The sequence below is a fragment of the Catharus ustulatus genome, chromosome 6 (assembly GCF_009819885.2).
Source record: "Catharus ustulatus isolate bCatUst1 chromosome 6, bCatUst1.pri.v2, whole genome shotgun sequence".
Lineage (NCBI taxonomy): Eukaryota > Metazoa > Chordata > Aves > Passeriformes > Turdidae > Catharus > Catharus ustulatus.
The window spans coordinates 60,801,700-60,814,949 of NC_046226.1; the positions used below are offsets into that span (position 1 = coordinate 60,801,700).

The 13,250-nt window shown below is 38.1% G+C and overlaps 1 protein-coding gene across 1 annotated transcript in view; it reads right to left on the bottom strand.

Moving 5' to 3' along the window:
- QSER1 (glutamine and serine rich 1) overlaps positions 1 to 13,250 on the bottom strand; it is a 42,570-nt gene that overhangs the window by 8,559 nt on the left and 20,761 nt on the right. The window contains exons 4-9 of the mRNA XM_033062501.1: positions 9,316 to 13,014; positions 6,183 to 6,478; positions 5,044 to 5,160; positions 4,245 to 4,378; positions 1,926 to 2,137; positions 212 to 349 (exon numbers count right to left, since the gene is read on the bottom strand). Coding sequence (XP_032918392.1) covers positions 212 to 349; positions 1,926 to 2,137; positions 4,245 to 4,378; positions 5,044 to 5,160; positions 6,183 to 6,478; positions 9,316 to 13,014 — 4,596 coding nt within the window. The remainder of the gene's footprint in view (positions 1 to 211; positions 350 to 1,925; positions 2,138 to 4,244; positions 4,379 to 5,043; positions 5,161 to 6,182; positions 6,479 to 9,315; positions 13,015 to 13,250) is intronic.

Consider the following 13,250-nt stretch of genomic DNA (forward strand, 5'->3'; position numbering starts at 1 on the left):
GAAGATAAAATAACATTTCCAGATTACTTTGATTGTCCAAAGAGATAATGCAAAAAAATACATATACACACATAATATGGGTAAATCTTCCAGATGAGGCTATGTAACTTGAATTTTTTTAGGTTTGTGTTTTTTTTTAGATGAACACTTGCTTTACTGATTAATAATCTTAAAATCTAGTAAGAACACAGAAATGTTAAACATACTGTACCATTGCTCTTTTCCAAGGCTTGCATTGTGTCTGGATCCAAGGCAATGCTAACAAGCAACTCCATGTAGCTCTTGAAAGTCTCTTTCATAGCTCTTGTATTCAAAAAGCGAGTAACAAGTGGAGCTGGAGGTACAACCTCTGAAAATGAAACAGGATAGAATGTTTTTTTTCCTCCAATATCCTAAAAATCCTTGTGTTTTCCCAACTCAAGGTTTCTTTTTTAAAACACAAGTGACCCCTACTGGTACCTTGAGAGATTACAATTCAGTGCAGTCAATTGCAGTAAACTACTTAGACATCAAAAACAGGGGCAGACATCAAATATGGTACAAATGGTTATTTTTTTTAAACTATCAACATTTTGATTCTATTTTAAGGAATTCAAACATGTTTCTATTATTGTAGGTGAAAGTTCAGAGAAATAGGAGAATTAATAACTTCAGGCAAGTGAAGTGTCCTAAGTGCCCTAATTTTCACATCAAAGCAAGTACCTCCCAAAATTGCAAAATCTGAATTCATCCAACAGGAAAAAGAATTTCTGAGTACTAGTGTCACTTAGGAGCCTGCATACCATTGAAATGAACCACACCTGATTTTTAAAGTCACAAAAAAACCCGAAAAACAAACAAAAAAGTTTAAAAAATTTTATCAGTGAAGCAATGGAGGCATACTTATGCTCACTTACTGTGAGGAAGCTTTTATCTTTTCATAGAGAGCAATTTCAACATACACATAAAGTAGTTATCAGTATTAGTAAGCAATCTGCTGCTTTTTATAGGCTGCATGTCTGACACCAGTTTTTGTCAGCAAGGCTGTTAAAATTTCCTCAGGGATGACCATAATCACCAGGTTACTTGATTCTTAAATATGGACAGTGTTACTTGAGCAAATTTGCTTGAAAAATATTTGAAAAGTGCTGTTCTCACAGAAGCAGTCTGCCAGCACACCAGTGATAGTTTATTTAAAATTCAGCAGGATGCTTTAGAAATGCAGCAATAATAAAGTATGAGCAATGCACAGGCTTGCTTCAAACATACAGGAAATAAATAAAAAGAACCTTGCAAAATGCACTGTAAATCTGCTACAACAGGTAACCCCTATAAACACTGTAAACTTCAGAAATCCCTTTATCTTCTGGAGAATTCCTGCAAACACTGAATCTCAATGTTCTATGGGTGTCCTAATAGCAAATCTGCTCAGCAGGCTACATCTGAACAGCTGGCATTCAGACAAGCAATGAAGCAGCCAAAAAGTCAACTGGTTTTACTCCTTGGGCTCTGAAAGAAAAAAGAACAAACCAGCAGCATCTGAATTCTGCCCACATCTGCATGCAGGCGAGCATTACAGGAATGTTATTTTAGACATGACATTCAGTTGCAAAGGAAAACCAATGAAGAATCTCATTCTTAAGATGTATTCAAAAATCAAACTGGTTTCTCCTCCTACAATTGTACACACCACAGACAGCAAGTGGTAAAATATGTATTTATGTAGGTAAACTACATTTGAAATAACTTCAATTGTACACTTTGCTTACACACCAACAGCAACTGAAAAGTTTTTAAAAACCCATTTTGCATGGCACTGTTGGATTTTGTATTTTCTTTCGGAGGCTTGTACAGAAAAATGTGCAAGATCAAACAATGTAATTTTATAATACTCTTCTCAGTTAAGTTCAAACAGGCCTAGGAGCCAGTAATGGTATCTCACTCACCATCTTCTTCACTCTGGCCTTCAGGTGAAGAATCAGACTGGGAAGATGAAAATTCTTCTTTCCACTTTTTCCTTTTCTTTGGTGGTGGTTCAGCCTTTACCTTAGGCTGTTTAGCTTTGGGTTTCACAGAAGAGACTTTTGTTGCTGTTGGTTTTGGTGTTGGTGGATCAGGGGGTTTGATGTTGCTATTACTAGGTTTGCAGTGAATAGTCCTACAATATTATGAAGAGAATGTTTATGAATATAATTACCACACAAGTTTTGGCAGTAATAAAACAGCTATAATCTTATTTAATCAGAATATACTTCCCACTGATTATATACACTTATGTCAATGAAACTGGGTATTTGGTTATTGGGTTATACACACTTCATATACTACTATATTTTTGAAATAATACTTGACCAGACAATGCCTTTCTCTTCCCATCCCTCAAAACAGGAAAACAAACAGGAATGTTGACATCAGAAATACAAAGTTCTGTACCTTAGGACTAATAATGCAATACAGTTTTGAGTCAAGATGGGAAAGTGCAGCAGAAACATTGTCAGTATATTCTGGAATACTGAGAATAATTCTAGAAATCTGTCAGAAATGGAGATTTCAAACCAAAATGGATGGAGACAACAGTAGAAGGATGAGGGGAACAGAAAGTCTGCTCCAAATAGGAAGCTAAAAGACCTTACTCAATGGAACTCAGTGAAACACAAAGGTGGGATCTGACTGATCTCTCCAGAAATACAGCATGCAGTACAAACAGAAAGAAAAGCCAAAAGCAGCATTGAGAAAACTGTAAATATAACAAGCTAATCGCAATCATGTTTTGTTAAAAGAGGGGGTCGCTTCAGAAAGGTACTGGAACAGTCTTCCTTAGCCCAAGAAAAAAGGAGCATCAAAATCCTAGCCACTTTTAGTAGAACAGGATTATTCCATAAAATTGATTGTCTGATAGCACTGCTTTCTTTGAGACCAAACTAGACTTAAAACTCCAGTGTCTTCCTGAATGAAGAGCATTGTCACGAACACGTGCTTTTAAATTTACAGTAATTTCACGATTATAAGCCACACCTGATTATAAGCTGCACGTTACAATACAGAGTGTGATAAAAGGTATCTATTCTATCACCATCTGTTGAGGGTGGGGGCAGTGATCCTTATCTCCAAGGGAGATATTCTGCTAATGGGCCATCCATTGAAACCAGGCAGGGCATTGTTCTTTATCTTTTCACAACCCATCCTTCCTCCAGCCAGTCATTTTCTGCTAATGGCCATTGAATCCCACTGTGGCACTGATAAAATTACTGCATCCCATTGGAAGTTGCTCCAGCCAGGGGGAAGAGCCCAACATTTCTTACCAAGATAAAAACAGAGATTTTGGGACACTAAGGGAGTCCCTTTCTCCACTGGACTCCAGAGGAAAACCGGATTTCTCCACATCACCACTGGACCTCCAGAGGGAAACTGCACCTTGTACAGGAGCACTGCTCCAACTGAATCACATCTGTCACTGCAGGAGGATGCAGCCACCATGGAATGGGACTGCTACCAACACCCTGCCTGATGGGGTGTCAGGTTGTACTCTGACTGTGTCAGGGTTTGGAGTTTGTTTCTTTGTAGTACTGTATTTCTATTTTAATTTCCCTAGAAAAGAAGTGTTATTCCTAATTCCCATATCTTTGCCTGAAAGACCCTTGATTTCAAAATTATAATAATTTGGAGGGAGGGGGTTTACATCCTCCATTTCAAAGAGAAGCTCCTGCCTTTCTCAGCAGACACCTGTCCTCCAAACTAAAACAGCAACTTTTCCTTCTTTGTCCATATATAAGCCACACCTGATTATAAGCCGCACTTTGGGTTCGGACCAAAATTTTAGTCTAAATGGCGTGGCTTATAATCGTGAAATTACTGTACTTTCCAGGATTGTGAAGAAAGCATGATACTTCCAGCGTACTGGGACAGAATGACCATTAAAGCAATCCAGAAAAAACTACCTAACTACCAAACTCCACAGGATATGAGAAAACAATACACAGAAAATTAAAATCATTACACTAGCAGGCTTGTATGGCAAAGGATGACATAGAAATAACATGTAAAACCCTAACACCTTCAAAATAACTGATTATGGAACAGAATAGAGCAAGGAAGACAAGGCAGTAATTTATATTTAATTTATTAAAGCAAATCACACAGTTCTCAGTTTCCATATTAAAGCACAATTAATATATTTCAAAGTTATAACTCCTGTTTATTTAAATAGGTGTGTTCTTAATATGAAAACAATGTGGCAAAATGAAAAACAAATTGAAATAAAATACCTTGCTGACTGGACAGGCTTGATTCGCGGTTTTTTTGAGCATACTCTGACATACTCCTTTTTGTTTGCATTTTCAACAAACTTCACATACACTCGTTTGTATTTTGTCTTTGCATCCCCAAAGTACCCAAGATACTAAAAGAAAAAAAGAAAAACAAACCACAAGTGTTTCTGTTAAGCAAAAATCTGTAAGTTTTAACAAGCAAAAATTTCAATACTAAAGAAAAAAGTCATTTTAACCCCCTCTCATGTTTACATACAATGATAAGCCACTCTACAGCATTTATAATTTCAGAAAAATTCTCCCTGATATTTCCAGATAATAGTTAAAAGTGAAGACAATAAGTCAAAAGGAGGTACTCTGGGCTTCTTTTTCTCCCTTTATTTTATTCTCCAAATGTATTCTCCAAAAGCATTATCTGCCTGGCAAAAGGCTGCCTGTTAAAATTGTATCACTGCATCATTTCTACTGCAGAAAGCAATAGAAAATTAATTAGAAAATAAATTATTATTTTAATTATTAATTAATTAATGGAAAGTTACTTCACAAGCCTTTTTCCACTGGTTTTATTCTGCTCAGGAAAACTTGTTCCTTTACACAGCGATACCAAAGACCCCACGCTGGAAAGCAAAAAATCAGCCATGGATGTATTGAGGGAGAGTTTGAGTTGGAGGGGCATTTTCCCTCCCTAGGATGATTGCTAAGAATGTATGCCAGAATGACATTCTATTCAGTTTCCTAGACTTGCATTAAGGAAAGCAGCTCCCATGAGGCTTCCCAAGGAATTGTGGAGACTCACACTGTTAGTAGCAGCAAACTCTCTGTGTCCGTCACGCACTTCAGGAACAAACTTTTGCAATAAAGCCTTCTGTACTTTCCAGATAGCTGGAGGCTCTTTTCCTGTCTGCAAAGCAACCTGGAAGAACATAAAGTTATTTGCTAAAAACAGTGTTTATTTTTCTTGCAGAAATGTGCTTATGCATCACGTTTTTTGAGGAAGTTAACCCAAGGATAAAATGTAAATTAGCCATTTCAAATTCCAACACCATAGTTACTAAGTCCTGTTTGCATCAAGGCAAGTTTGTAATTATCAGCCTTAATGAGAATTCTCTAGAGATTCTGCAAACAAACTACTAACTCAAACTCTTTTTGGAAAATGTAGTCAAACATTGATTACTTTTTCATGACTCTTCAACTAATAAACTTAAAATTCAAAATATCTCCTAATACACCTTAATCCATTTTATAAGTAACAAGGGAATATTTCAAATTGATAACACTTGTCTTACGTGACAAAGCTGCATTAATTAAAACTGCATTTTGAAAGGATGAGCACAGAGACAAGTAATCAAAAATATTAGAAATTTTCCAAGAGTCAGAACATTGCTGCCTATGACAGCCACAAAAGGAAAGGTTAACATGAAGAAAAATTTAAATGGTGAAGCAACCAAACCAAACCAAAAAATCAAAGACAACAAGGAAATTCACATTGTTGTACTGGTTGCTTATGGGAATAATTTCTTATTGAAACAGAAAGCGGAACTTCTTACAAAAAACCAGAAGCCAATTCCATTCAAGTTCTTTTGCAAAGTAACACTTGAAAGTCTATTTCTATTTAAAAACAAAGTAGTCAACTGCCTTTGAAAAATTTATGCTTTTTAATATTAAAATAGGCAATTCCAAGTTCTAACGGAGGTTACCAGCACACAGATTTACTTTATTATGTATGTAGCATAAAAATGGGTCATGTACATTCAAAACATGTTTGTAATCTGCACTAGAAAGACACCTTTAAGGCATTTTGGCAGCAAGCAGGAAATATTAGAATAGAAAGAGAAAACTAATCTGCAGCCTTTCCTCTTCTGGTAGTTTCTTGAGGCTAAATTCATATGCAGGGCTTTTGTGCTGTGTTTCCCCCCCAGCAAATATTCAGATTACCTTTAGTGTCTCTATATCTTCAATCTTCACTACAAATTCATCACGTTCTCTGTACATCCCCTCTCCTTCACTGTCCATATTCTCCTCATCAGTACATCCTTCTATTGCAACAGTCTCCTGCACTTTTGCCAATTGTTCTGAAGTCACAGCATCCTGTTGAGCTGCTTTTAAGGGGTCAGCTGGATTCACTTTCTCCTGCACGTTGCCTACAGGAGCAGTCATCTGTGGAGATTCCTGCTTTATTACAGCACTGGTGGTGGTGGTAGCAGCAGTAACAACTGTCACTTTTTCAGTTTCTGAAGAAAAAAATCCAAATTTTAGATTTTTTATAGATTGAGGATTAGCAATGTAATATGGAACTAGGTTTTTCTTCTTTTTTGTTACAATTTATATTAAAAGCAACTATTCTAGGAAAAACACCTGTTCTAGGAGTTAAAATAGAAGCAGTATTTGACCACAACTAAATCTTAAACAAAACCAAAATACTGTAGCTAATATACCTCTGTTTGTATTAAACTGCTGCATCTGTTAGCATCTGGAATTAACAAAACTGATGGCTTTAGAAAACAATTTGATAGTTACAGACACAATCACCAGGTAATACTGTTGTACATTGTGACAATAAGCAAATACAACAGTAAAGGTTACAACACTGAATCTTGTTATCTGCTGATAGGTCAAGTCTTTTGAAATTGGATTGCAGAAAGAGAAATACACATGAAATACAAAAACAGTTTCTGTATAACTTTTGGACATTTATCATTTATATCTTGTGATAATGTAACTGGAAGTTCCAGATTAAAACTTTAGCAATAGCCTAACAATTTTTAATATTAACAGAGGTGAGCATTAAGAACTGATAAAACAAAACAAAGAAGAGAAAAGAGCATTCCTTTCCGCCTCTATTCCAAAGAGCCAAAGAGAAGTCCCACCTTCCAAAATTATTCTTTCCCACCTGAAAAAAATTAGAATCCTTTTTAGATATTACTTTACAGTCTTCTATGTGTATTAGCTTTAACACAGACTTGCTGATCTAAAAGAAATCAAGTTATATTAACTGTAACACAATTACTAACATCATTCAGGAAACTTAACTTTACAGTTTTGTTACAATCACTGCTAATTGTTGACTTTTCACTTGAAAAATTATAAAAAATATAATGCAACATATTTTGACAAGACCAACTCTAAACAAATGAGTTAAATATCAAATTAATGTGTCAATACAAAAGATATATAACAAGTAAGTGACGATCCCTAAAATCCATTCAGTAAAATTGTTAATTTGAAATGTGCTCTTCCAGATACATCACCTCACATTATTGCAAATAAGTTCCATTTCTTCAGTGAGAGAGAGCTCTGACAGCTTTAATTAGACACACCATTATTAGTTGCCCGGGTATATTTACATATTTGTCAGAACAGCAGATAAAAGTACATGTACTACTTAATACTACAAACAAGAGACTGTGTTTTAATATTTGTCTGTCTATACTTATTTGCCAAAACAGACACAAGGGGGAATGACTAGGAAACCTGCAAAACACCAGCAAGAAAGAAAGAAGTCATGATCAAGCATCTTGTACAAACAATCTTGTGTGCCACAAAACAGGAAAGTGAATTCAAGAAATTGGTGACATAAATATTACAAGATACAATAATATTATAAAAGAAATCGCTGCAAATAAAACACTAATGGAAATGCTCACCAACAAAAAAAAAGTTTGAAATATTTCTTTGAACACTGCACACAGAAATGGCTTATTAAAGTTAACAAACTTCAGCAAGAGGCTCACACCATGGCACTGTTCAGATTTCAGCTATTTGGGAAGAAAAGCAATCACTGCTTTCTTGTTTGAAATGTATATTCAACTGCAAGACACAGAAGGAACTTCATTCTCTGTAACAGCCTTTTTGAAATGCATGCACTTAACATAATTACATAGAAATAGCCACAGAAAAAAACAGAACAGTAATTAAGATGAAGTACTGTTCAGCATCTCATGTATTCTGCAATATTTTTCCAGTATCTTAGGTGTGATTATTACAATTCAAGTTTAATTTTGCTATATACTTTTCAGTAAATCATGTCACACATAGAGAAAAAAAAACCCTCCCTCTCTCCTTTAATCTAAAAAGGGAAACCATTACTTCATTCTCTCTTGTTAAGAATCAGCTTATGGGTCATGAGTTCTGAATACTGAGAAGAGTTAAAGAAATGTTTCATTTTCTCCCTGTGATTATTTTGGAAGACAATGGTATTTCTCTGGAATTACTACAATTATGTGATTGGCTGGATAGTTTCTAATTGCTTACCAGAGGGGGGAAAAAAAAAATCTTTACTGAAGAGACCTGTCTAGGCAAAAGCATTCTGTATGCTGAAAACACTTCAAAACAAAGCAGCATCAGTTAAAGCTCTGGACATGGACATACAGCATGGATGCAACACAACTGAAGCTGAAAAGTGTGTGAAAAACCAATTAGTACTGTGAGCAAAGGCTGTTGCCTGCCCCTCCCTGCCCAAACCAACCCTTCCCAGATTTTGTTCTTTTATTAGCAACCTATCAACACACAGGGAGCTACAACACTCCTGATCAATGTGGCTCAGATGACTCCTACCTTGGACCAGTCAAACCAAACAAGTGCAGTTTACCACTGCAAAATTTGTTTGATACACACATCCAGTGCAACTTCATCATCACAGAAAATGCATGTTTAGCAAGAACTTATCGCCTGCTGATGGCAATTACTAATATATTCTCTTGCCATAATTTTTAAAAATAGGTTTAGAACCTCTGACATGTTTTGTTGATGTTCCCAGATGAAAAGCATATTTAGTACTTTAAGCCAGAATTAAGGAGAACACACACATTATTCCAACTCCAGGCTAAAATAACTTTTTGGCATTAGTCCTACTTAAGTAGAATGAAACAGCTTATTTAATATTTTCTAATTGTGGAAAATACTATTTTAGTACATAGTCAATACACCTTTGGAAGAAAACTCTTAATCATGGCCAAAACCAAAGCCAATCAAAACCTTTACCTGACGAGAGATAAAATTACTTTTTTTTTTTTGCCCCATCAGCTACAAAAATCTCCTTTAACATGTGCACTTGTAGTAACCATTTTACCTGATTTGATCTTTTTGTCAGATGTTTCATCCAGGGCTGACAATGCAGTAGAGATGCTCTTTTGAAGATCGTGGTTACCACCCACAGAATCATCTTCATCAGAAGAAAACGACGGCAACGCTTCTAAATTTTTCTTAAGTTCCTCATCAACTTTTTTGGTTGGACTTTCTCCACTGACCTCAGCAGCCACAGGTGGTGCTGCTGCTGGCTGAGGCTTTGCAGAGGGCTGCAGGCAAGGGGCACGAACTATTTGTGTGACTGGTCTTCTAGTCCTGTTTGGCATTCGTACAGCTGGAGTGGAAAACTGTTGCCTAGGCCCAGACTTGAGAAAGTCTAAAAAAGATGCAATAAATCCTGTTCTGACTTCAGGCTGTTTTTCTTCAACTTCTTTAATTTTTTGCCTCATTCTTTCCTGATGTTGGTAAGTATCATAACAACCTTCAGAAACAGGAGAAGAGTATGTGAAACATGAATCATTTCCTCTTGAATTTTGACGTTTACACTGTCCACTCCTTTTTACCTGTTTCTGAGTTGCACTGTCATCTTCTGCAGCATTTTTGTTTTGGCTTTTTCCTTTGCTTTTTTTCTTCTGAAGGTTCCCTTGAGCTAAATCTTGGCATTCTTCCTCAGTTCTATTAATGGTTCCATCTGCACTTTGGGGCACAGACAGTGGCTGCAATGGAACCTTTGACTGGTTACCTGCGCCTGTACCATCATCACCACCCACACTGAAATCATTCTCTGAAGCAGCACTTTCCTCACTTAGGCTCCTACCACTTGAAACAAACTCTGTGTCCCTTGCATTCAGTGTACCATCAACAGCAGCATCATTATCTTCCTCAGACTCATGACTGATGCTAGATTGTTTTTTCACTCGAACACCCTCTTGCTCCTCTTGACCAGGACCAAGGGTGGGAGAGGTCATTCGGATTGGTATGCTCTGATCAGAAGTTTCAAGGTGCTGCTGATCCAGGTTCACAGTTTTTGTCTGTATTGTTGACACTGGGGTAAGATTTAGAGTAATTTGGCCTCCATTCAGAGAAATATTATTTCTGCTTGCTGGCTTTCCAACTACAGTAGGTGAGGCACTGAAAACAGAAGACACGTGTCTGGAATCCAATGATCGGAACTGTGTTTTAGACTCCTCGCTATTTTCAACAGTTTGGATTTCCTCTTCATTAGAAGCTGATTTGGCAAAGTCAGATGGTGTCACTCCACAAGCTGCTGCTGTTGCTGCTAAGATGTCATCCACATTGGATAATATATTCCTCTCATCACTGAGAAGGATAGATTCTGGGAAGCATATTGAACTAAGAGAAACAAATTGATTTTTTGCATCATGTTGATTTGTCTGAGTGAAATGATCTTTTGCTGTCAAATGCTGCTGTAGTGGTTTTGAAGACTCAGAAATGTCCATTTTCATTACTTCTGAATTCTGACTATGAAGTTGCTGCTGAGAATGACCCCCATTACTTTGAACAATGTGACCATCCATCTGAAGGAAGGGATGTGTCACCTGCTGAGGACTCTGTATTCTTTGCACTTGTGGTGATGCTTTTGCTTGTCCTAAACCCGACTGCAGGATTGATTGGTGAAGAATCTGCAAGTCACAGGTTGACTCCAGCAGTACCTGTGCACTGGGCAAACACAGCTGATGACCATGTCTCAAAGCATGAGGCTGAACCTGTGGTGCTGTGCTGATGACTTGGCCCTGCTGCTCTTGAGCTTTACTTTCATGTACCTTATGCATAAGAGAATGCTGCTGGGTTAGCTCCTTAGCACTCACAGTTCCCGGCGTTGTTCGCATTAAATTAGCTGTCTTTTTGATATCATGGCTGAGGCTACTGATATGGCCAATGTGTTGGGAAAGCTGCTCCACAGAACTGACCATTCTTTCATCTTTTTTTGTTCCTTGAAGAGTGAGTCCAACAACTTGATCTTCAAGACGAGAGTTGCTTCTGATTACGCTTTGAGAGTATCTGTCATTTGCTTTTGAGACCCTGTAGGATGCATCCTGAGCACTGATCTCCTCCTCTGTTAGGCTTTGAGCAGAAGATTCAAGAGTAGTTTGCTGTTGCAATGCCTGCATGTCCTGCATTGATAATTCCTCTTCCTGTTTCGAAGAGGCATACAAGTTGGAGTCAGACTTCCTTTTAACATAGGACTTTGTTTCTGAGGAAGGTCTGTTGTTCTGCAGCGCCTGGGAGTGAGCTGGGGATGCAAAAGGAGACTGGACAGATGGCAAAAACTTTTGAGACTGCGGAGAGGAGGATTCTTGTGACTGTGAGTTCTGAGAAGAATGTAAAGAAATATAGCTTTGATTAGGACTTGAGGCTGGAAGAGTTTGTACCCGAGGAGATGCATTAAAGGAAAGAGAAGGCGACGTTAATGTTAAAGACTGCCCTGAAGAATAGCTTTCTGAAGGACTAACAGCTGCTAAAACTTGTGATTGAGATGAAAAATTAACTTGGGACTGGGTAACTGGAGATAAACCCTGAGAGTGACTAGAAGAGTAGCTCTGAGCTTGGCTGACTGAAGAAAGTTCTCTCATTTGCCCAGAGTAGTTGTCATTTGGAACTGAGGTCAAAACCTGTTCCTCTGAGGAGTAATTTAGAGTCTGACTGTCAGAAGTAATAGCTTGGGATTGCCCAGAAAAAGTCAATGTTTTATACAATGAGGGCAGTTTCTCAACCTTGCTGGATGAGAAATCCTGTGAGTGGCTGACAGGTGGCACGTTCTGAGCCTGGCATGAAACATAATTTTGGGACTGACTGACCGACAAGAGGCTGGGGAGCTGTGCTGTAGAATAGATCTGTGCTTGGCCTGTAATGACAGAACTCTGGTTTTGTGCAGTTTTGGCATAGCTTTGTGTCTGCACAGTGGCAGCTACACTCTGAGGTTTGGGAGTCTTTGTTGACCTCGGAGGTTGCTTCATGGAACAGTTTTTTGCTTTTGCTGTGGAAGCAGATGGAAAACCAGGTGATGGAATTGCAGATGTGTACGACTGAGCAAGTTCCACCGTGACTTGAGAAGTCTTCTGCTGTGGTCCTCCATTGCTCACCTGAGTAACATCTCCAACTGGACTGCAGGATAATGCTGAGTGCCTAGATGTATCCTGAAAGTTAACTCCACTGGTACTTGTTAAATAGCTGTGTAAGGAATGCTGTGAAACAGTCAGTTGAGGCTGGACAGACTGGGTACTTGAAGGCCGCTGGTGGTGTTTAATAACACTACATTCTCGCTGAAGTGCTCTATCCATGGAAGCAGTGGAACCAGTGAAGACTGATGTGCTGTAGACCTGAGACACCTGCTGAGCTCCTCCAAGGGTTGAAGGCAACAAACTGAACTGAGGCTGCAAGAGATGGGGTGCAGATTCTTGAGCAGAACGATATGTTGATGACTGGGGGGGTACACTGGTACTCAGAACAGAGCTGCCCAGGCGCTCGAATGTCAAAGCAGTTGGGACAGTGCCTTGTGATGTTTTAATCTGTAATAAAGGATCGTGGGGAGTTAAGAGACCGTTCGATGTGGCACTGAAAGTGGCGTCTTGAAGAGTAAGAGAAGGGGTAGTGGCAAAGTTCCTGCTGCTGAAGGTGTTGGGATGCTGATACGCTGATAGAGCGGAGGTTGGTGGAAATGTTCCAGAGGTTGGTAGAGCTCCAGTAACAAATAGTTCTGTGGCTGTCGAGGAATGCATACCTGGAAAAAAACAAAAACAAAACAAGAAGGAAAAAGGAGCATAAGGGAGCTTTACAAGTTACAACACTGCTTCTCTATAAGTCATTTAACTGCAAGCTCTTACAGCATTTACAAATAGAATGTTCTTTAGAATCATCACCCTGTAAAAAAACCCAAACATACATAGGGAGGGGAGGCACTTATTGTGGGTAATTTTCAAAATGGAAGTGCAGGAGTTTTTTTAAATGCCAAACTCT